The sequence below is a fragment of the Stegostoma tigrinum genome, chromosome 7, assembly GCF_030684315.1.
Source record: "Stegostoma tigrinum isolate sSteTig4 chromosome 7, sSteTig4.hap1, whole genome shotgun sequence".
Taxonomy (NCBI): Eukaryota; Metazoa; Chordata; class Chondrichthyes; order Orectolobiformes; family Stegostomatidae; genus Stegostoma; species Stegostoma tigrinum.
Window position 1 is genome coordinate 73532847 of NC_081360.1, and position 25620 is coordinate 73558466.

General features: G+C 41.8%; 1 protein-coding gene across 3 annotated transcripts in view; it reads left to right on the forward strand.

Moving 5' to 3' along the window:
• thsd7ba (thrombospondin, type I, domain containing 7Ba) overlaps window positions 1–25620 on the forward strand; it is a 922022-nt gene that overhangs the window by 83332 nt on the left and 813070 nt on the right. For all 3 annotated transcript variants that reach the window (XM_048535033.2, XM_048535035.2, XM_048535034.2), the window contains one exon: window positions 15118–15292. In XM_048535033.2, the coding sequence (XP_048390990.1) occupies window positions 15151–15292 (142 nt within the window). In that variant the 5' untranslated portion in view covers window positions 15118–15150. The remainder of the gene's footprint in view (window positions 1–15117; window positions 15293–25620) is intronic.

Genomic DNA, 25620 nt, shown 5'->3' on the forward strand with positions numbered 1-25620 from the left:
ATGAAAAACAATTCTTTTCTTATCTTTTATTATGCAATGGTCATGATGTGGAAGTGTCAGTGTTGGACTGGGGTGCACAAGGTCAAAAATCACATGACACCAGTTTATAGTCCAACTAGTTTATTTGAAAACACAAGCTTTCAGAGTCTCGCTCACTCCTTCTTCAGGTGTCAGTGAGAGAGGTGGCATCAGAAACAGAATCCGAATTTAGAAGCAAAAGAGTAAAAGATCATAGAACTGATGTGAATGTATTGAACAAACCTAAGACGGCTGTTAAATCTTTAATCAGTTAGAAAGGATTAATGTGCAAATCCCAAAATTTCTTTCAAGTCACTGTGACATAACTGAGGCATTATCAGTATACCAGAGCTGACATCTCAGGTCAGGCAATGCATTTTATGTGTGATGCCTTGTTTAGAATCTGGCTATGCATTAACTTGGAGTCAGACTGGTTTATTTTCAAAGTACGAATTTATAACATGCAACATTGACTGTCTACAAGTTGAGTGCTTTTTGAATAAAATAGAGTGTATCTGCAAATGCAAATTCACGACAAATATTTATGTGTGTGTGTGTGTGTGTGTGTGTGTGTGTGTGTGTGTGTGTGTGTGTGTCTGTGTGCCTGTGTATGTCTGTGTATGTGTGTGCGGGAGAGAAAGTGAGTATCTGTGTGTGTATGCGCGTGCGTGTGCGCACACGCGTACATGGGAGGGGGGGGAGAGAGAGAGCCTGTGTATGTGTGTATGAGAAAAAGTGTGTGTTCGTGTGCTTGAGAGAGGGTGTGTGTAAGTGTACAAGAGCATGAGTGTGAGAGTATGTGTGTGTGAGTGTGCTCATACGAGAAAGTGTGTGTGTGTGTGTGTGTGTGTGTATGTGTGTGTGCTCGCTGGTGAGTGTGTGAGAGTGTATGGTGTGGTGGGGTCACCTGTAGTGCGGCATGAACCCAAGATCCTGGTTGAAGCCATCCTCATGAGTACCGACTTGACTATCAGCGTCTCCTCGGTGACTCTGCTTTGTAGCGTATTGCAAAGTTCACCTTGGAGGACTTTTAGCCGGAGATCCAAGGCTGAATGTCCTTGATGGCTGAAGTGCTCCCCCAATTGGAGTGAACAATCCTGTATGGCAATTGTTGCACAGTGTCCATTCATCCATTGTTGTAATGTCTGCATAGTTTTTCCAATGTACTATGCCTTGGGCATCCCTGCCTGCAGCATATGAGATAAACAATGTTGGCCAAGTCACATGAGTATCTGCCATGCATGTGGTGGGTGGCGTTCTCACATGTGTTGGTGGTGTCCATGTCAAAGATTGGACATGTCATGCAGAAGTTGCCATGACAGTGTTGTGTGGTGTTATGCTCAATGTTGTTCTAATGGCTGAGTAGTTTGCTGTGACCAGTTCTGGTCTATCTATTCTCCTTAATCCATTGCCTTGAGGCAGTTATCTCAGTTGTAATTCAACTTCAGTATTGAACGAGTGAATGAAGTTGTAGATTCCTTTAACTCCTGAGCTAATTTACATTTTACACAATTTAAAATTAAACAACTTACACATTTTAATACCAACTGTTAATACTGTTCTATGCTTTATACTGACATACTTGCTGTGCACCAAGGCACAAATGATATCAGGCTTCCCTTATGCCTCTGTGAAATTTTGTGTCTCAATAAATCTGATACGTAGTCAATACAAAAGTTAACTGATTTTTTTTTCTGTTACTGCTGCATTCAAATGAGCCATGTTGTTAGAACTTCAATTTGCAATTATGTCACAAAATACACCACCAGATGACTATGCTATCTGGATCACTTTAAAGCTATGACAGTGGAATCTTCGAAATTCTGACATCTATTTTCTTGCTTTGCATTTTGGGCATTGTTAAGGACAACTTTAATTATCAATGGTATGTTTTATTCTGCTGTGAATATTTTCTTGAGACATTGTTATCTAAGTTTTTTGTGGTGAGCAGAATAACATCCTGTCCACAGATTAGTTTGTTGGAAGTTGCATTACAACTGAAATAATTACATCATGGCAATGGATAAGGAGAATTGACAAACAGGAATAGCAATATCACCACTATACTTTGTAAATATATCTGAAATGCCTTATTAGGTACACTTACCTTGAGAAATCAAACAAATATGCTGTATTCCAATTAAATGCAGCATATTAAGTTGTTGTTCTGATCAAAGTCCGATCCCTTCTATTAAAGTATGTTTCCAGCTTAATCAAATTTCTGACATAGGTACGCATTTAAGGGTAATTTTCATCAAAGTCCTTCAGTACTATACACTCAGTTCCCCTTGCTCTACAATGAATTTGTGACAAAAATGACCATGATTGTATGGAACAAGAGCATTAGGAGGAGAACTCAATCTGGTAGTAGGTGGCTTCTTTGGCAAAGCCCCTTTAACATGATTACATTATCACTGCAGAGTAAGAGCGATGACATTAAACTGGCAACTTACAGGTCACATTTCTCATCCCATCAGGCTAAGGTGTGAAGTATATGACATTGAAAGCAGCTAGTTTGTAACGAAAACTTATTATTACTTGCTGAGGTCTTTCAAAGAAAGGCAGTAACTATTCATACCTGCTCTGGTAAAAGTGAGATTTGATATGACAGCTGCTGGAAAGTAGCATCTAGTGGCAATGTTTGTGAAAATTGCTTGTCTCTCTATATCTGACTATGAAGCGTTTCTAATGCTGGCTGTCCAATTAGCAAGTGCTTTTTGGTTGTTTATTCTCCCATCTGATTTCTCCCTCCTATGCCCTTCATCTTCAATTCTAAGAGACACACAACTGCGGTATCACTATCCATTTAATCACCTATCATCTGATCTGGCAGGACTAGACCCGTTAAAAAGGGTCACTATTCCAGAATCATCTTTGCAAGTAAAGAAAGCCCCTGCTTATATTCTTCATTACCTGCCTTCTCCACTGACCACAAGTGATAAGAGCTTGAAGCCTTCTTTGTCAGTAAGATGTGAAAACACCCATTTAGTATCCTTTGCACTGACTCTTTTTCATGAGAACATAGGAGCAAGAGGAGTCCATTCCCTTATATATTGGCTGATCATTTACCTCACTGCCTTCCCACAGTAAATCCATATCTCATGGTGTCATTAGTGTCCAGAAGCATATCAATTTCTGTCTTGAACCTGCTCAATAATTGAGCTTCCACCACCTTCTGTGGTACAGAATTCTGAAGGTTCACCACACCCTGAGTGAAGAAATTGCTCTTCACCTTAGTTATTGTCTCTTATCCTGAGATTATGTCTCCTGGTTCTAGACTCAGCAGTTGGGGAAACATTAGATTCACATCTATGCTGTCATATCCACTTGAGAATTTTGTAGGTTTCAAATAGATGTCCTCTCTTCTGTTTTTGAAACTTTTGGAAATCCAGGTTCAATTTTCTCAACAATCCTGTCATCCCTAGAATTAGTTTGGTGATCTTCTTTCCATGGGCTTCCTTAGAGAATGAGACCAAAACTGTACACAATACTTCAGGCGCTGTCTCACCACGGCTCTCGACAGTTGCAACAAAACATTTTTACTTCTGACTCAAATCCCTTTGCAATGAATACCAACATACTATTTGCCCTTCTCATTGATGATTGCAAATATATGCAAGCTTTCATTGACTCATGAACAGGGATACCCAGGTCCCCTTGGACACCATTGCCAACCTCTCACAATATTCTGTTGGCTTATTCCACAAAAGGGGACCAGTGGTTCATGTACCGACCATTCACACCTTCCCTCTCACCCTACAGCTGGATAGGTACAGCTACAACAGCAACAAGGAAGCTTTGTGTCATTTGGGAGGGACCAGCTTGCTTCATACCTGTTTCTGTATCTGGGCTCATGGTACACCTAGTGAATCACAAATATAGTGCCAAAGATAATTTGATAGCAGCCTTCTCTCCTATAACATCTACCAGCCAGTACAAAAAGAACAGCAGATTTCCATCAAAACTGCAAACAATTCTGCTTCAGAGTCTGTCATGTAATTTTCTCCCCTTATAAGAAATGATGGGCCAATACTTGAAGGCCAAATTAAAAAGCTAGAGTGGAATTGTCCTAAGTTGGGGTATAAGAATAATGGCAAGTATGATGAGTCAAACAGGTGAGTGTCCAAAATCAAATCCTTAATGTTATGTTAAATTGTTGAAATGACTTCCTTACTTTGATAGTACAATAATGTTCTTGTTGTCAGCAAGAAGCCAATAGATAGTTTTCAATCAACCTTTTCAGCGATGTTAACACACGCATTTGGAGCAGGTGGGATCCCTGGCCTAGAGGCAGTGAGAAGTCTATATACATGAATTCACATCTCATGAAGTAACCTGCAGGTTGGAATTAGCTTCCCCCTCCCAGGTAACCTCTGCCCAATCGAGATACCCAATGCTTCACAAATTTGTTGGCATAAAACATGCGTGTACAAGCCCTCTGTTTCAAGTCCAGGTGTGAGAACAGATTTTGTAGCCGTGTTTCCTCTCTTCACTTTATGAAGGAATGTTCAGGAATGTTGTTGCTAGTTGCCAGCTTGCACCACTGAAGTCAAAATGATTCAATGAACTGAGGCACGTTCACTCAGTGAGGGCTAGGCGATGGCCCAGTGGCATTATTGCTAGACCATCAATCCAGAAATCCAGCTAATGTTCAGGGGACCCGGGTCCAAATGGTGGGATTTGATTTCAATAATTTAAAAAATCTGGAATTAAGAATCTACTGATCACCATGAAATATTGCCAATTGTTGGAAAAATGTGTTTAGTTCACTAATGTCCTTCAGGGAATGAAATCTGCCACCCTCACCTGGTCTGCCCAAATGTGATTCCAGATCCACAGCAATGTAGTTGACGCTCAATTGCTCTCTGAAATGGCCTAGCACGCCATTCAGCTGTACCAATCATGACAAAGTCTCAAAGAAATTAAACTGGGCGGATCACCTGGCATCGACCTAGGCACCGGAAAAGACAACAGTAGAAACAGCCCGGTCAACCATGCAAAGTCCTCCTCAGTAACATCTGGGGGTTAGTGCCAAAATTGGGAGACTAATTAAGCAAAAGCCTGGCATAGCCATGCTCACAGAATCATACCTTACAGAAAATGCCCCAGACACCACCAACACCATCCCTGGATATGTCCTGTCCCACCAGCAAGACAAAACCACCAGAGGTGATGGCACAGTCAGGAGGGAGTTGCTCTAGGAATCCTCAACATTGACTCTGGGCCCCGTGAAGTCGCATGGCTTCAGGTTAAACATGGTCAAGGAAACATCCTGCTGATTAACATACACCATCCTTCCTCAGCTGATGGATCGGTATTCTTCCATGTTGAACAACACTTGAATCAAACACAACAGATGACAAGGGCACAAAATGTACTCTGGGTGGGGGATTTCAATGTCCACCACCAAGAGTGGCTTGGCAGTAGTACTACTGATCGAGCTGGTCAGGTCCTAAAAGACTTAGTTGCTAGACTGTGTCTGTGGCAGGTGGTGGGTAACAAACAGGTGGGAAAAAACACACTTGACCTCATCCTTACTAATCTGCCTGCTGCAGTTGCACCTGTCCATGACAGTATTGGTAACAGTGACCATCACACAGTCCTTGTGGAGCCAAAGACCCGCCTTCACATTGAGAATAACTTCCATCATGTTGTGTGGTACTATCACCGTGCTAAGTGGGACAGAATTCACACAGATGTTGCAACTACAGACTGGGGGTCCATGACATACTGTGGGCCAGCAACAGCAGCAGGATATACTCTGGCACAATCTGTAACCTCATGGTCTGGCATATCCCCCACTCAACCATTACCATCAAGTGAGGCGTTCAACCCTGGTTCAATGAAGAGTGTAGGAGGTCATGCCAGGAGCAGCACCAGGCATACCTGAACATGAGGTATCAACTTGTTGAAGCCACCAAAGAGGGCTACTTGCACGCCAAACAGTGAAAGCAGCAAGCAATAGACAAAGCTGAGCGATCCCACACCAATGGATCAGACCTAAGCTCTGCAGTCCTGCCACATCCAGTCGTGAATTGTGGTGGACAATTAAACATCTTTCTGGAGGAGATAGCTCCACAAATATCCCCATCCCCAATGATGGAAGAGCCCATCACATCAGTGCAAAAGATAAGGCTGAAGAATTCACAGCAATATTCATCCAGAAGTGCCGAGTGGATGATCCATCTCGGCCTCATCTCGTGATCCCCAGCATGACAGATACCAGTCTTCAGCCAATTTGATTCACTCCACTTAAGATGAAGAAACAGTTGGAGGCATTGGATACTGCAAAGGCCATTGGCCTTGACAACATTCTGACAATAGTTCTGAAGACTTGCACTCCAGAACTTGCTGCTGCACTGGCCAAACTGTGCCAGTCCTGTTACAACACTGCTAACTACCTGACAATGTGGAAAATTGCCCAAGCATGTACGGTACACAAAAAGCAGGACAAATCCAACCCGGCCAATTACTGCCCCATCAGTCTCCTCTCGATCATCAGTAAAGTGATGGAAGTTGTCATCAATGGCGCTATCAAGCAGCACCTGCTCAGCAATAACCTACTCAGTGATGCCCAGTTTGGGTTCCATCAGGGCCACTCAGCTCCTTATCTCATTACAGCCTTGGTTGAAACATGAACAAAAGAGCTGAATTCCAGAGGTGAGTTGAGAGTGATCATCCTTAACATCAAGGCTACAGTCAACCATGTGTGGCATCAAGGAGCCCTAGCAAAACTGGAATTAATGGGTATGGGGGGGCAATTGCTCCACTGGTTGGAGGCATACCTGACACATAGGAAGATGGCCTTGGTTGTGGGACATCAATCATCTCAGCTCCAGGACATCTCTGCAGGAGTTCCTCAGGGTAGTATCCTTGGCCTAACCATCTTCAGCTGTTTCATCAATGACCTTCCCTTTATCATAAGATCAGAAGTGGGGATGTTCACCGATTGTACAACGTTTAGCACCATTTGTGACTCCTCAGATACTGAAGCAGTTTGTGTTCAAAAGCAACAAGATTGGGTCAATATCTAGGCTTGAGCTGACAAGTGGCAAGTAACTTCTGTGCCACACAAATGCCAAACTATGACCATCACCGATAAGAGACAATCTAACCATTATCTCTTGACATTCAAAAGTGTTAACTTCACTGAAGCCCCCATTATCAATATCCTGTGGGTTATTGTTGACCAGAAACTCACTGGGTTCACCACATAAACACAACGGCTGCAAGAGCAGGCCAGAAGCTAGGAATACTGCGGCAAGGCGCAAGTCAGGAGTGTGATGGAATACTCCCCAGTTGCCTGGATGAGTGCAGCCCCAACAACACTCAAGAAGCTTGATACCATCCAGGACAAAGCGGCCCACTTGATTGGCACCACATCCACAAGCATCTACTCCCTCTACCACCGATGCTCAGTAACAGCAGTGTGTATTATCTACAATATGCACCGCAGAAATTCACCAAAGATCCTCTGACAGCAGGTTTTAAACCCACAACCCCTTCCTTCTAGAAGGACAAGGACAGCAGACATATGGGAAGACCACCACCTCCAAATTCCACTCCAAGTCACTCACCACTCTGGCTTAGAAATATATCACCATTGCTTCACTGTCGTTGGGTCAAAATCCTGGAATTCCCTCCCTAATGGCATTGTGGCTCAACGGACACCTGATGGATTATAGTCTTTCAAGAAGATAGCTCACTACTACCTTCTCAAGGGCAACTAAGAATGGACAAGAAACGCTGGCCAGCCAGCAACACCCACATCCCACAAATGGATAGAAAAAAGAAGTAACACGTCTTCCCCATTGGTCAAGGCACAGTGTCTCTAGGCCTACAAGCCATCACATTGCAGCTGAGCTATCTTCACGCACAGGTCAAAATCTGCTAGAATAGGGATCTGCTGTCAGGGTAGTGGGGTTGGGAAAGGCCTCTTGGCAGCTGCTTCATGCAAAGGACACATGGACTGGACTCATAAATGTTTTCTGGGTCCTTTGAGATGGGTGATAAGGAGTTGTCCTCTCATTGTACACAATAACACAGAGTCAAAGGAAACACTTGCAGTTTGGTACCTTGCTGAGGAGTGATGTAATCCTCTGTGAGAGCACAACCTGGAGGATTATGGGAAAGGATGTCAGTGGTTGAAGTGTTCCTTTTTCTAAGACCCTGTATGTTCACTTACTGTTCTCACAGATCTGCTACAAGTACAGAATAAAATATCAGAAGTCAATCCAGAAGTTCTTCTTGTGGTCATACTACTGTTGAGGAACCACAACAGGAGAAAACACAGCCAACTCCATCTGCAGCAACAACAACAAAGCTTCTGCCAGCTACTGTACAGCCTCCAAAGAGAGAAGCAGCAAGATAAAAGCTACTAAACTGAAGGAGGGCTCTCAACCAGAACAACATCAATAGGCTTAATGCAGCTATTAGCAAAATAACGATCAATCAGATAATGAGTCTGGATGTCTCAAACCTTCATATCCCACTTTACCAGCAGGTAGTTGAGGACCTATGATCGCAAGGATTGTGTGACAATCCCATTTCCATATCCCTGACAGTGAAAACTCTCCTAATTCCTTTGCCAGCAGATTGCTTCAGGGACCTACTGGGTACCTCTGTGGAATGTCCAAGTGCTGAACTCATAACCACTTCTGAGATCTTACTGATGCTTTCTACCCAAGAGCCCATTTGTTCACATTGAACCCCTTGATGGGGCCAATCAAGCATTTGGACATCTGGCCATTGCTGCTTTCCTGCAGGTTCAGGATATAATTGCAGTCAGAGTGCTCTACAATAAACCAACAAATTCCATCAACAGAAAAAATTCCATTCCTTAATGTTCAAATCTTGTGACCCCAACAGCAGATGATGCTGATTTGCAGTAAATATCCACGAAGCTGCTACACCTCATATATCCTGGACCATTCACAATGCCAGCCTCTTTCAAATGCTCTAGGCTCATACAAAGATGATTGCCACATGATGAGGAATACCATCTCTCACATGCCTGACATCCAGAGGATATCCCTCAGTCTCGCTGCTTACTAGAGATACAACACTGCTATGCTTCAATTACAACCACTGTAGAACACATCATTGGCCTCCTGAATGTGACATTCCAATGCCTGGACCAGTTGAATGAATGCTGCAATGCTGTATATTCCACTGAATGTCTTGTATCATAGTGTATACCGCGCACCCCCATAATCTCAGTCACAATGAGGATTGTGTTTTGGGTGAGGAAGAGGTGCAGGAGTGGTAGGAAACCACTGAGGTGGATATATCTGTGTGAGGACCCTGAGATAGGCCAGGATGATAGTCAAACCCATAAGCAGACAATGCCACACTGAGTTAAGAAACCAAAGAGAACCTTATAGCCACCAGTGCTGAAGATGATTATGCTGTGTTGAGACGTTCTCTGTTTCTGTTATTATTTCAATGGTGCAATTGGTTTCCAGCCCTCTATTTGCAGGATGCACTTTCCCTGTAGGATTGAATTGTTTTTCAATTTAATTTATGTTTGCAATAAAATGTTGGTTTTTACTTTCAACTGTGGCTCTGACATACAAAAATGGTAAGATTTTCAGTGCATGTACAAACCTTGGCTTGGACCAATGCGCTCGAAAACAGCTGGAATACAGTTAGCACTTGAACTGCCTTGTTTATAGTGATGTTTTCATTAAATTGGTTCTGAGCCAAAGAGATATGAGTCATGTAAGGAGTCCACTCCCTGGTCAATACTATATACTCTAATGAGCATTCAAAGTATCCTTGCAATTCATTGACAATGTCATGACTATGGGCTGCCATGCATCGATTTTTTCCCTCCATTGCAAGTTTAATGTTGCTGCATTTTTGAGAACCCAAGACATTGGATAAGTCTATGTCGGTGGACCATGTAGATAAATGTTAGATTCTACCTTCGCTCCAGTGGGGTGTGTGTGTGTGTGCACGCACGTGTGGACATCCTGAGCTCTTGCTTGCAAACTCAGTGCTATCCTCAGTGATCTTGAGCATCTTGACTGCAATTTAAACTTATAGTTGTGAGATTCCCTGATGGACTCATTGGAATTTAAAAGAGTGAACGAGTGAGAGGCAGCCTTCCTGAAACGTATAGGATTCAACAGCTAATTGACAGGATAGATGCGGAAAGTTGTTTTCTGTTGTGGGAGAATCCAGGACCAGAGGGTGTGATCTCAGAATAAGGGGTAGCCAGTTGAGACAGAGATGAGAAGGATTTTTCTTCCCCTCAGAGGGTGGTGAATCTGTGGAACTCTTGACACAAAGGGCTGTAAAAGTTGGGTTGTTTAGCATATTTGAGGTTGAGATTGATGGGCTTTTTTCAACATTAAGAGGATCAAGGGATATGTGGAAAAGGCAGGAAATTGATTTCAGGATGAATAGATCAGCCATGACCTTACTGAATATTGGAGCGGGTCCAATGGGTCAAATAGCCTCTTTCTGCTCCTATATTTTATGAACTTACAAGCCTATCCACCAATCACCGACTTTGCTGATTATGAAATCAGTACGAAAGCATGATGATTGAAGTACCAAACGTAATTTTGCTGACTGAACATGCTCGACATCTTTCATTCCAGATAACTAGTCCTATTGGACCAATAGAGCTGAAGCAAACATTGGAACAGTGCAAATGAATATACATTACCAAAGTCCATGTTGTGTATAATGATTGAACGCCCCTGCCACTGATCTGCTCTCAGAGGGATTTTTGTTCCTTCACCTCACACGACATCTTGGTGCAGGCTTGGCCTCTGCAGTTGGGATGGAGGAAGCATGCTGACTGGTACACCCTGCCAACTTTGAAGACTTTGGCTGGTGTCCTTCCGAATCTTTTGGCTGAGAGGGCCAGGCTGGCTGACAAATACAGGCTTGAGTTACTGGTGGCAATGTCAAGGGAACATTGGAAGGGTAGGTCACCTCTAGAGTATCCTGAAATGAAACTCGTGATGTTGGCACTTAGATCTTGTCCAGTTTGGTAGGTCTAGTGGGATGGCCCCCAGATATGGGGTTGCCCAGGAAGAAGATGGATCTTATTTCAGTCTCATCACCCATCAGCGGGTAGAATCAGCAAACCTTGGTGCCATCTTGCACTTCTGAACTGAGGGGAATTTTCTGGCTTGCAACATCTGAAGTGGTATCCTGCTGGCCTTTCAATGCGGTGCCAGGTCATTTGACTTCAGAAAATCCCACCAGTGGTGAGAATTTCCAGCCTCACTCACTGTGCAATTTACTGAACACCCTGAACAAACATTGTTCTTGCTGAGATAATGAGTTGGGAAGTGCGTGATTCTGTGAGATGACGTATGTCAGACATAGCCAGATAGGACATCATCCAATACACTCAATGCCATATTTCAACTTCAAAACAGATTTTATAGAACCATAGGACCATAGCATTGATACACTGCAGAAAGAGCCTTTGGCCCATCTTGTCCTTGAATAGCTTTTCCAAGTTTGGTGGCAATGCCAATTAACAATGCAATGCACCCAGCAATTGGAAATATATTACAAGAATTTGTTTTGATACATAATCATCTAAAGCAGTCATTTCTATTCAGTTACTGAGCAAGATTCCCATCTGCAGCAAAGAACCACTTTGATTGTGATAAACTGTCCTCTAAATTTCCACAATAAGCTACAGTTATCCAATGGAGCTTCCTGTTCTTCATTGAAACTCTGGAATTAAGTCCTGTTTCAACATTGCTCATCTGTTTCAAACTTTTATCAGTAATTTGCCACCGGACTTGGTGTTACAGATATCTTTGGATCAATTCCATCCCACACTGTGGAGGCATTTCCTGATTACACTTACCAAGGTAATAAGCAATCAGTCCATAAAATCACTGACTCCTTCTAAGTTGTTCTTCAGTTAATTACAAACTCTTTAACGTGATGAAATGTACAAGAAATCATAACATCTTGTGCTAGTTTCTAGTGCCAGTAGACAATGTCCTCAGGCATCATAGATCAGTGTCAGCTTCATCCAACTTTCAAGGAAAGATCGCACTATTTAAACCAGCTGAATCTCCACTGTTGGGCTTTAGAACCCAAACGTGAAAAGCAAATAAATGTTTTATGCTGATTAATTGACATTGATTTGGTAAGAATATATAAAATGCTGCAGGTCAAAAAGAGGCTAAGGTGCATCCAGTCTCCTACCTTGAGTGATATAAAGATTAAGGGATTATTGATTCATTAGAGCCATCAATCAGTAAAATATAGTCTACAATAGGCTGAAGCAAGATCTGTAAATAGTGGCGTGTTTGGAGAAACATAACTCCAAAAAATAAACATACATCTCCCACACATATTAAATGCCCACAACAATAACGCATATTTTAAATATCCTGGATAACAAAGTGTGAAGCTGGATGAACACGGCAGGCCAAGCAGCATCTCAGGAGCACAAAAGCTGACGTTTCGGGCCTAGACCCTTCATCAGAGAGGGGGATGGGGGGAGGGTTCTGGAATAAATAGGGAGAGAGGGGGAGGTGGACTGAGGATGGAGAGAAAAGAAGATAGGTGGAGAGGAGAGTATAGGTGGGGAGGTAGGGGCGGGATAGGTCAGTCCAGGGAGGATGGACAGGTCAAGGAGGTGGGATGAGGTTAGTAAGTAGGAAATGGAAGTGCGGCTTGAGGTGGGAGGAGGGGATAGGCGAGAGGAAGAACAGGTTAGGGAGGCGGGGACAAGCTGGGTTGGTTCTGGGATGCGGTGGGGGAAGGGGAGATTTTGAAGCTTGTGAAGTCCACATTGATACCATTGGGCTGCAGGGTTCCCAAGCGGAATATGAATTGCTGCTACTGGAACTTTTGGGTGGCATCATTGTGGCACTGTAGGAGGCCCATGATGGACATGTCATCTAAAGAATGGGAGGGGGAGTGGAAATGGTTTGCGACTGGGAGGTGCAATTGTTTATTGCGAACCGAGTGGAGGTGTTCTGTAAAGCGGTCCCCAAGCCTCTGCTTGGTTTCCCCAATGTAGAGGAAGCCACACCAGGTGCAATGGATACAGTGTACCACATTGGCAGATGTGCTGGTGAACATCTGCTTAATATGGAAAGTCATCTTGGGGCCTGGGATGGGGGTGAGGGAGGAGGTGTGGGGGCAAGTGTAGCACTTCCTATGGTTGCAGGGGAAGGTGCCGGGTGTGGTGGGGTTGGAGTGGAATGTGGAGTGGACAAGGGAGTCACGGAGAGAGTGGTCTCTCCGGAAGACAGACAAGGGTGGGGACGGAAAAATGTCTTTGGTGGTGGGGTCGGATTGTAGATGGCGGAAGTGTCGGAGGATGATGCGTTGTATCCGGAGGTCGGTGGGGTGGTATGTGAGGACGAGAGGGATCCTGTTAGGGCAGTTGTAACGGGGGTGGCGTGTGAGGGGTGTGTAGTGGGGTCTCCCGCATTTCCTGCAAGACAGCCCTCACACCCCGCCCCTGCTACAAATGCCCTAACAGGGTCCCTCTCGTCCTCACATACCACCCCACCAACCTCCGGAAACAATGCATCATCCTCCGACACGTCTGCCATCTACAATCTGACCCCACCACCAAAGACATTTTCCATCCCCACCCTTGTCTGCCGTCCGGAGAGACCACTCTCTCCAAGGATCCCTTTTCCGCTCCACACTCCCCTCCAACCCCATCACACCCGGCACCTTACCCTGCAACTGCAGGAAGTGCTACACTTGCCCCCACACCTCCCTCCTCACCCCCATCCCAGGCCCCAAGATGACTTTCCATATTAAGCATATGTTCACCAGCACATCTGCCAATGTGGTATACTGTATCCACTGTAGCCAGCATGGCTTCCTCTACATTGGGGAAACCAAGCGGAGGCTTGGAGACCGCTTTGCAGAACACCTCCACACGGCTTGCAAGAAACAATTGCACCTCCCAGTCGCGAACCATTTTATCTCCCCCTTCCATTCCTTAGATGAGATGTCCATCATGGGCCTCCTGCAGTGCCACAATGATGCCACCCAAAGGTTGCAGGAAGAGCAACTCATATTCCGCTTGGGAACCCTGCAGCCCAATGGTATCAATGTGGACTTCACAAGCTTCAAAACCTCCCCTCCCCCCCGCATCCCAAAACCAACCCAGCTTGTCCCCACCTCCCTAACCTGTTCTTCCTCTCACCTATCCCTTCCTCCCACCTCAAGCCACACCTCCATTTCCTACCTACTAACCTCATCCCGCCTTCTTCCTCTGTCCGTCCTCCCTGGACTGACCTATCCCCTCCCTACCTCCCCACATATACTCTCCTCTCCACCTATCTTCTTTTCCCTCCATCTTCGGTCTGCGTCCCCCCTCTCCCTATTTATTTCAGAACCCTCTCCTTCTCTGATGAAGGGTCTAGGCCCGAAACGTCAGCTTTTGTGCTCCTGATATGCTGCTTGGCCTGCTGTGTTCATCCAGCTTCACACTTTGTTATCTTGGATTATCCAGCATCTACAGTTCCCATTATCTCTGTTAAATATCCACATCTTGTTTCAAAGTGTTGATAAACTGTGTCAACAATTTGATCTCATATGTATATAAATTCTTAGTTAATTAAATCAATAATAATAGCTTCCATCATCTACTGTAGGATCCTGATCTGTCGTTTAACTATTTACTCACTGAAATAAATAGGTTTTGTACTTTCCCCATTCAAGTCACAGGCATCCTCTTCTGGTCTTTTGGACTATGTGAAATAACTAGTCATGGTCTATAATATACAGCCCTTTTTAACCCTAAGGAGAAAAACATGTCACTTTTATCTTGCTCAACAAAAGATGCCCAACTTACAAATTTTTTCCTTATATCATTATATTAATTCGATCTTCGTGGTTGCTCCCTTCTGTATATAGGTGGCAGAATTTAGACAAGAAACTTGGAATCTGTTTGAGATGGGAATTAGAGTTTTCAAGACTGGATGAGTTGTGATGGGCCAAGTGATGATCTTCATGTCATCTTGTATGGACTTTTCTTTAAGTTCCTTTTTATTAACAAAAATGAATGTTTATTAATGCACTGGAAAACCAAGGTAAAAGGTTGCATTATATGAATCATCAAGCATGTTGTTTGGTCTCCAGAAACTGAAGCGGTAAGACGAAATTCTCCAGACTATGAGCTTGAGAGATGAATTTGGCCTGGTGGGATGGATGCGGCAGAATTTGAGAAAATCCATAATGTTTTGGATCTTCATTTTTCTACAAACACAAGCTAATACAGAGGCACCTAAAGAAGCACAGTACATTTGGACAACAGGTAAAATTTAAATATTATCCCAAATATATAGTCTAATAAGATCCTTTCACTATACCATGGGCATACTTCATAATACTGTATGCTTTAAAGATCTTATGACTCCTGCATGCTACCTCTTTCATGAAATGTTGTAATCAACTGAAATAAACACAACTGTTTCTGATAATAACTGCATTTTGTTGACACCACACTTTGCAGCGTATTTATTAATGCAGATTTTTTTGACATTAATCGGAACAAGCAATACATATTTCCATGTAAAAGACTTTGTCAGTCATGTTAGACTTTTAAACCCTTGTCATGAGTTTATTAACTAAAGAATTATCAGCAGTTCCAAGTGTTAATTGACAATGAATGACAACAAGTGAGATTGGTCTTCTAACAACCAATCAATGATGAATGTAATAATCTATTTCGGGTTTTCTTAACATCCACTACCTCTCAGATGAGAGTTTTAGTTTCAAGTACACATGTGCTCTAGAGTTGTTTAGTAACAACTACAGAGAGGTTAATTAGAAAATATCTATTTTGAGATTTCTGGTGATAAGTCTGCTTGTTCGAGAGATATTAGATTATAGTATGTAATTTAAGTTTATGTCCTGTGCATCTGCTTGAGGATAAATTCCTGCTTTTTAAGTTGTGAAAATTATTTCTTGTTTTTATCCAGGTTCTTATCAATGACCACTGACACGGATAACTATCTATATGTAATTTTAATGTATAAAATAGTCAAAGGTATTTCACAGCTAATAGTTGTAAAGAACTAGGATAAATGACTGAAAGTGCGGGATAAGATGATGAAAAAGAAATTTATGTTTTAAGATAACACACATATTCATGAAGAAAAGGAGATAAGGCGTTCTGGAATAGGGTTGAGAGCTGATGATTCTGCCATGAATTGTAAAGCAAATAGAAACAGAGGTTAGGGCCCTCTTGTGACGCAGTGGCCATGTCACTGTACATGGACCTGCAGGCCTATGTTCAAGCCCCACCTGCTCCAGAGGTGTACTTGACATCTCTGAGCAGGTTGATTGGGAAAAATAGGTTAGAAGCAGATGCTAAAATTAGTAGAATAAAGGATGTGCTACAGATGCAAGTTGAGACAAAGATGGTGTTATGGAGGTAGAAATTGGTGATTTTGGTAAAGCTTAGTTTGAGAGTGAATAATATTGACATTTCCTGTTGAGAATATTTTAGAATCAGTGAAAGAAAAATTTTAAAGCAAATTGATTAGAGATAGTTGAGGGCTGAGGGTTAGAATCACAGTTGTAAATCAGTGGGACATATTTAAACACAGATTAAGTAGAAAGAAAGGGGGAATAAGCACTGATTTAAAGGTGGGTGACAGTAAAAAGATAAACAAAATATGAAAAACGTCAAAATATGAAAAGCTGGAAACTGTGTAACTGCAATGGGAAAGAAATCTTTGGGAGGAATACAGAAAACTCAAAATGTCACCGAACGGCAAAGATGAAATGATAAATGAGTTTTGTTACAGAAGCCAAATTAAAAATGCAATTCCTTTCCAGTGTTGTACTGCTAAAATAATTACCATAAAAGATAAATTAAGAAATTACACATTGAAAGTTTACTGTTGAAAACTCTGTGCCCTCAGAATCTCTTAGCCGGTTAATTGCCTTTAAAAAAAATGGGTTTCATCCATCTGAAAGAGACATTGTTAGACCCTGTCAGTTCTATGCTATTTTTAAAAAAATGTTTAATTTTATTACAAGAGAAATCTACTTAAAAATTGATCTCAGATACAAGTACTAAACTTCTATGGGTAAAAAGAATTGAACGTCCTTCCGAGGCATTTCTTAATTAACCTGTTCAGATATGCAATGATGTGCCTCTGGAGCAAGTGAGAATTTAACTTTTGTCTTCTGATCCAGAGAAAGGAATGTTGTTACAGCACCACAAGAGCCCTGTGAGCTTCCTTTCTGTATTTCCACAATCTGCTGAGGGACTATATTTGATCTAAATATGTTAGTTAAAATTCAATTACTTTCCAATTTGACATACTGATCGATATGCAAACTGATTTTATCACCACTAATGATGTTGGAGATCCATTACCTTACAAAGAAACTTACTATTGTGTAAGGCCACATTATTAAAACCTGAGAATGTAATTACATAAAATGATCAATACAATGAAATAGATAGAAAAAGATTGTTTGTGGAATCTTGTGAAAGTGAATGATTAATGTAAAGTATCATGGGTTTTCTGTAGAATTATGAAGGCTGAAGGATTATACATTAACGAGCATGTGTTGAGGCGTAGTAGAGTTTGAATTTCCTGTTTTGCTGTGAAAGCTTGCTTTTATTATGAATGTAATTGGATCAATAGGATTCCTTGTTTCTCAAGGGAACTTAACACCAAAAGTTTATCAAACGTGGTAAATCAATCCTTCACATTTTTTTCACATTATAGTTTAATTATTTGCCATGAAATATTTCTGAACAGCTTTTCTTTGTTGCACTCTTCTTCTCTCATGAGGAGATTTGCAGCAAAGTGTGTACGTTTCCACAAGTATCAGCTATAACTTGTTTTGATGTTGAAATTGTATTCAAGAATGAGTGTGACAACGTCAGCTTATAAAGCTGATATATTGGATGATTCTCTGCTTTTCTTGTATATTATTAATGTTTTGGCTTGTTGTTTATCTGTGGCATCAAAGTAAATTGATAGACCTTTCAAATAACTAATTCCAGTTTCAAAGCATTACAAAGCTAGATGCCTGGTTGTATGGAATTGTTGTTGAAATTAGAATGTAATGAAACTTTGCTTGTGCACATCTTAAAACCAGACTCCCTCTGTGATCAGCACTTTCATTTTGTTCTCAGCAGTGTGATAATGATTGCAGCTTCAGATGTTGCTGATGTGATAAAGAGATTGATTAATTTTACTTGAAAGGGCATATGCTCAAAGAGATTCAGATCTTAACACCAAGGTAGAAGAATCAGACTCCCAGTAGAGTTATGAAGCTTCATATATATTGACTTTCAGTGAATGATAAAAAGGCTACCCAACACTTTTATGAAGCTATTGACAGTACAATCAAACATTTATTTTTTCACATTCCCTGAAGATGGAATTGCTTTTATTACATATGGGTCCAGAGATTTATAAAATGGAGAAATGTTTCTAAAACTCAAATAGCAAATCAGTAATTTGCTGTTTTGAGTTCTTGGAAACCAAAGGGAGACTGTCGATTCAACAGAACTAAAATGCCAATTTTTCACAAAGCAAACATACAAATAATTAGGAACACAGAAGTCATTACACCAGCACTGATTATGCAAGACATTTCAATAATGTATTTGTATTGGATGTACAACACAAACCGGCCATTGTGTCAACTACGTTTATACTGCTAAGCCAGGTGAGTATCCTGCTGCTATAACAACCTCTTCCCATCTGTTCTTGTGCCCCTCGATTCACTTTTCCTTCATGTGCATCAAGTTTACCTTTAAACATATCAATGCTGTCGACTTCAACAATTGTGGGCAGTCAGTTTCATGCTTTCACCACACTCTTAAATAAAGCCCTCTTAAGTTCTTTATGTTTTTTTTAGCAACAATTTTTTCATATACTGCCATGTTCTGAGCTAACAAACTAGCGGACATGGTTTCTTTCCTTCTCTCTCTCTTGAACCTTTTCCAGAATTTTTAAATCTTCTGTTCATTAATCATTCATCTTCTCTTTTCTCAAAGTCTCTTGCCTATTGAATCTTTATGTTGGCAACTTCTCAATATTGGTAACATGTTGAATATCATTTCTGTACTTTCTCCAATGCTTCAACATCATTTTTGCAAAATAGCAATGCATGCAGTACCCCCACATGTCATTTAACCTAAGTTCTATGCCAGATAGCACTGTGTCTCTCTTGTTTTGGAAGTAGTGCATCACTGATGGTACAGCAATGGTTCACAAACCTGAAATACTACAATTGCTTTAAGCCTTTAATTACAAAATATGTTTTTTAAAACAGTCTGGTGTGACCAAAGTTGGCTATAGATGTAAATTAAGGGGCTATCTGGGGAGAGTGTGGCACATATGATGCAAAGGGAACCTCAAACAACCTCCAAAAGGGAGGTGGGGGAGTTTGAGGAAAGATATAGTTATGAGGCCACAGTTCAAAGGTTATAAATGTCTGTGGCATACTGCTCAACAGCAAGTCACTCCCTCCAGATTATGTCCCACACTGCAGATACTTTGTGTTTTTCCCTTTTTGAAGAATGCACAAGAATGAGGGTTTAAAAAGCCATTTAACTCTACAGGTGTATACTACTGGGGCGGTACGTATGTTCGTACGTCCAACCTGAGTTCAAATGCTGGCATGCTGTGAAGTTCGCAGTCAAAGAACTCTGCCCAAGTTATCCCTCTGCAGGTAAAGACGACAGACTGATGCAAGCTGAATAAAAGGAAAACAGAAAACAACAGGACTTGCTTTTATTCTGAATGCTGAAATTTAAGCATGATCAAGAGGAATCAGAATGATGGAACTTTAACCAATTGACTTTTAACCTTGCAGCCATTGCAGTGGAGTTTCAACTATCTGCTCCCTGCAAAAGCAAAAGACTAGCTTTTATTTTAAACTTTGTGTTCATTTCTTGTTTCTAATCTGTGTGTAAATGCATTTGTGTTACTAATTCTTCTGGGGTTTTATTAAGAAATAAACTCACACTTTATTAACTCAGGAATGCTTGGTTAATTTACCTCTTTTTAAATTAACAATGCATTTGAGCCTAGGCAAAATGTATCCAGAAGAGATGGAATCCCTTTCTAAATTAATCTTGTTGCACCCAGCTGAGAGGTTGTGTGAATAAAGGAGAGACATTTCATTCCTCCTCACCTAGGAACTTAATGGTTTGAGGTATGCTGTTTGGAACAGTGATGAATTGAAGTCGCATGTGCCAGGGATCTGGTCACGGTGCTGGTTAAGGTCAGTATTTATTGCTCATTTCTAATCGCCCTTGAGAGGACAGTAGTGAGGTCCTGTCTTGAACTGTTTCAGTCCTGTATCTAATGTTGTTGCAAGGTACAATTTGTACTTACTATTCCTTTAAAAATGAGAACTTTGTTCAGAGTTTATGACAATTAAATTCAATCAAATCCTACAAAAAGGTAGTTAAGAAATTCAAGTGGAATTGATTGGAAGGATGGATCGGAAATAAATTGACATTGTAAATAGCTATTATTTTAGAAATTTACACTGAGGTGAAAAACTAACACATTCAACATCAACAATATATCTTGGGCGTTCTGGGATTTGTATGGCACATTTAACTTCTCAAGTTAAAGGGCTGGAAATCTGTCCATTCTTTGAGACAAATAGACTATATCTTTTCTGAAGAAGGGTCTAGGCCCAAAACGTCGGGTTTCCTGCCTCTCTGATGCTTTTTGGCCTGCTGTGTTCATCCAGCTCTACACCTTGTTATCTCAGATTCTCCAGCATCTGCGGTTCCTACTATCTCTCGACTATATCTTTAGTTCTTTAAATGCACAAGGAGAAGAGATTTATGATGTATTTGTGTTAATTTTGAAGGAGCAAATAATTGCTGCGGAGAGTCAACATGCCAGAATCATGCAAGTACTTGTCTTGAATTCCAAACAAAAACTGACCATCTCAACTAGGGGTAGGAGGATTCTGTTCACAACTAGTTCTGAAGGAAACAGTAATGGGATAAAAATAGTTCCTGAGCTATGTTTATGTTTACGCTCTACCTTTAGTCCTTGCTCGTTGGTGGTATTCTTGCTTCTGTGCTAGATGGTTAGTGCATTCAAGCCCTAATTCAGAGTCTGAACCATGTAAGCCTTTGCTTGCTGAAATTTGCCTGTACCACTCATAAACAAGGTTTTCACTGTATTTCGATACAAGACAATAAAATTAATCAAATCTTGAAGAACACTTCAGTGCTGTACAGAGGGAGTGACACCCAACCAGAACAAGTGTCCTTTAGATAATTCATTCAACATCGATTGTCATGATGGATGCAGAAATCCCAAAAGCAAGGATAAAGTCACATTTTTTCCCCAGGGTCTTGGCCAATATTTACACTTTAAATGATCTACTTCGACCTTGGTGAATCGTTTATTACATTCCTCTTGGAAAGGCCTTGCTGTGCATCAGCTGACTGCTGTATTCTCTACACTACAACAGTGACTATATTTTATTATCATAACATTTATTGTCATTTACTTCGGCAACTGCTGAAGTCCCAAAATGTGTAAGTGCAGCTTCTTTTCTCCTGTTGTGGTAACCAACAGTGAAGAGAAGTTTCTAAAGCTTTATTTATCTTAGTTTGAATATCAAAATGTCATATACATTTGACTGTTCCATTGTAACAAGGCTTTTTCAGCAAATTTCCCCCTCTTCAAACAGTTCACAAGTTGAGGGCAATCTATATACTGGACAGAATCTTCTCAGTCACTGAATTAGGATCTTAGCAAGGAATTTTGGAAAAATTGCAAAAATTGGCCAGCGAGCTGTGATTCCTGCAGCTGAGTAGAAAAAGGTCTTTTGCATACATCAACATCTCTGTTGTCTAAAAATGCCTTGTTAAATAAGCAATTTTCTATTCTGCCACCCACGGGATAGAGGCTAGATTGTGACAATTCCCAACAAGAAAATCAGGGTGGTTATCTGGCAATTCCAGCTTACTACTTGGTCCACTGGTCCTCCATCTTGGGAGCCAGGCACCAATACCTTAGGGCTGAATCCCTGGGCTGTAATTGCAACCCTATCAACCGACTCTAGCATCTGACATGTACCAGTCTCACTGCATCATCATAGCCTATCCCTGATCTGCTTACAGCACTGTACTACATTTCAGGAATGCACTTTGGAGTGCACTGACACCTTTCAGTGCAATGCTGTTGCCGAAGTCTTTACACGTAGAGACAGGCAGCTATCACATGAATTCGAGTGGTTTGATTCTTGGGAGGTCCTTGCTTTCTTTCCTGATGCTCAATTACTTTTCGTCTACTTTGCTCACAACATCCCTGCTTTGCCTTTTTGCACTTTAACTCCTCAACCAGAACTTAAAGTCTCATAGTTCTTTAACCTTGACTTACCTTTAAGTGCAGACATGAAGCCAAGCATCTTGTTAAGCTTGTGAGTCAATCAAGGGGGTAGATATGCTGCTGTATGTCAATGTGATCTCCTATCTGCAGTTTGTGCCAGCAGCCTGTGTGCCAGACACATTGCATGTGCATCAACCAAATGGCCACACCTCAAAGTCAAGGGAAGACATCCTTCAGTCAAGGGCTCCTGGCACAATAATTCGAGGCAATTTCAAGTGTCAGTGCAGGGTCTAAGGCATGGTTAGTCTGCCACGAGTGGCAGTCAGTGTTAGAGGGTCTCCACAGTCTGGGTACCAGGCCACAGTCAGATCTAGTGTAACCAGTCTGGGGCATTATAGGATGTCTGTCAGTGAGTTATACTGAGATCAGTTAGGAATCTGGTCACGCGTCCTTTGAGGCTATCTGACCAAGTCCCTTAAATGGGTGGACCATGGGCTTTCCTGGGTATTCATCCACTAAAAGCCCAGGGCAGATATCAGAGCTAACTGTCCTGGGATGGAAGCTTGGGACATTAATTGTGGGAGTTGGATACAGCATGCTGGAATGAAGGGAGGGGTGACAGTTGTGATTAGGGCAACTCAGAATAAAAGGGGGAGACAATAGAGCATCGAAAGGAAAGGAGTAATGCAAAAGAGTTGTGGCCATCAGTCAGTAGCTCCCCAGCTTCCATGTGGGGTCAGTGCACTACCATATCTGGCATGTTGACTTGAAAGGCTGAGATGGGTTGGGTGCTAGTGGAACTTGTAAAAATTGGGTGATGAAGATTTAAGTAGAGGGATGGCTTTGTTTGTTTGCTATATCTAACTGTCTGTTTCTTTAGAAACTTAAAATACTTCCCAGATACTCGTAACTTTTGCTGGTCTGTCGAATTGTTCAGTCTGTTCCTCTCTTCATGGGTTGATTCTCCCTCTGGTCGGAGGGTGAGCTGTTCTGGTCACTGCTGTGTCCTGATGAACCTCTAGGTAGGCTGGAGAGTGGAGGAACCAAACGCCTGCCAGGCTGGGTTCTTATTCTGGTTACCTTCTGGAACTTTCCAAGGACTCGACCAATCAAAAGTTTCAAATTAACTGGCATTGTCACCGTGAAATGCTGCTAAAGGCCCTCGATGGTTTGCTTGACAGTGACCCTTTTGATGTGTCTCTGGGGCCTGGAAGTCTGGTTTCAACCCAGAGCATACACCTGCTCTTTTGTCTGACTGAGGCATGTCTGCCCCATGTGCCTAATATTGTCTGTTTGTCAGGGAGGGTTGAAATGCCCTTTTACATTCCTAATGCATTCTGGTGCCTCTCTGGTTTCAGTTATCTGGGTTTGGAGCTTGCAATGACTTGTCTCTACGCAGAAATGCTTCTTATGTCTGTCTTTGTTTAGGCATTCCGAGCATAATTTGCTTTTTGGCCAATTTGATGCTCTGTTTATTTCGGTTGTTGCACCTGTATTTCTGGACTCTCTCCTTAATGATTTTTACTTCACTTGAGCTGTCACAGGCTGCTACAAAGTGTATGATCTAAGTGCTCATCTAAGAGACTTTGGCGCAGATTTCCAGCTGTCTATGAGCTTCTCTTGTCGCAATATAAATCAGGCAGGCAGCAACTAATTCTGCGGGCAGAAAGGAGTGTGCAGGCTAAGTGTTTTGTGAGGGAGGGCACTTCTTTTTTGAGTGATGTGTGGCCCTTGAAAAAGCGAGAGCATTACATAGACGCTCATACACTAAAGCTAAAACACACCGATAAACATCACATGCTCTGTGAACCTGAGGCATTGAGCTCCTGTGTCGAGTCCAAAGCCTCCCTCTGAGCACTCTTGACTGCATCATGCAGCATCAGCAAGCAATACCATTAATAGTCTGGAAAGATTCAGTTTAATTGCCAAAACAGCAATCACCTTCCAAAATCCTGTCATCTGTGCATAATGTAGGAACTGCTCAATGCACAGACTGGGCCGTCGAACTTCATGTAGCACTAAAGATGACTAAGGTTTTGTGCCTTCAGTTCTGAAGAACAGTCTCCGTACCCAAAATGTTAGCACAGACGCTGCCAGGCCTGCTGATCTTCTCCGGCAGCTTCTGTTTTTGTTTCTGATTTGCAATATCTGCAGTTCTTTTGGTTTCCGTTTTGTACCTGCAGTGTTGTGTTGTGGCTCGACAGACATTTGCTCACTCAGCTGATGTTGAGAATTCAGCATTTAAACAAATGTCATAAAATATTTAAAATGAAGGCTCTCCTAAGCTACTCATGTGCTCTTGGGCCTTCTTTTTTTCTCTCCCACTATGTCGAGGTGCAATCTATATCTAGGTTTGCAGCTGGGTTGGAGGTGAGTCTATTCTACAATGTTGCTAGTTGACCTCGGAGTTTTGATTGGATGATCAAGTGGCCATTCGTTTCTGGAGGGTGAAGATGGGGGAATGTGGAGAGGTGTTCTAAGGAGTGGGTAGGCAGGGCTGAGGACATGGGGGGTGGGTGTTGAGAGCGACTTGAGGGAAGATGTTGCAAGTAATAGTCAGAGGTGTGTGTAATAGCAGAGGTTGAGTGTGTATGATGTAACAGAGAGAAGATGGTGGTGCTTTCCCTGATAGACAAAGATGACACTTAACTGATTTTCAGTAATATTCAGTTCCATGTGAATAATGTTCCATTTCACATTGTAGACTTCTGATCCTTTCTAATGTTATCAGAAAGCCAGTAACATTATATTTACTCTTCAAACCCTTGAAAAGGATGCCAGGAGAATACAGCTTTGTGCATGTAGTCCCAGACCAGCAAAGTACAATAACTTTAGCATAAATAATATATAGAGCTGATATTTAATATTTATCTCAGATCTTCAAAACCACTGAATCAGCTTACTTTTCTGAATATATTTAGCATCTTTTTGATTTTTCTGTATTGTGGGAAAAATGTTTGCATTTAAGTTACATGGTTTTTAATTTCAATGATGCAAGCAATATATTAGAGATATTATAGGTTGAACCAAAGTCTTTGACATTGAGCTATCAGAATAAATCATGAGCCTGTCTAGTGTGATATAGCCCATGAGGGCTAGAGAATGCATCATGAACAAAGGGTGGATGTTGTCATGTCAAAATTTCCCTGGAATGACTAGTAAGTTCCAAGAATTGAGGATTCCTCCCTTGAGCACTGCCTCCAGTGGCTTGGGAAATTGCCAATTTAAAATTGACACCATAATGCAGCCATACTTAAAGATATCACCCATAGATTGCTGTGACCATCATGTGCTTGTG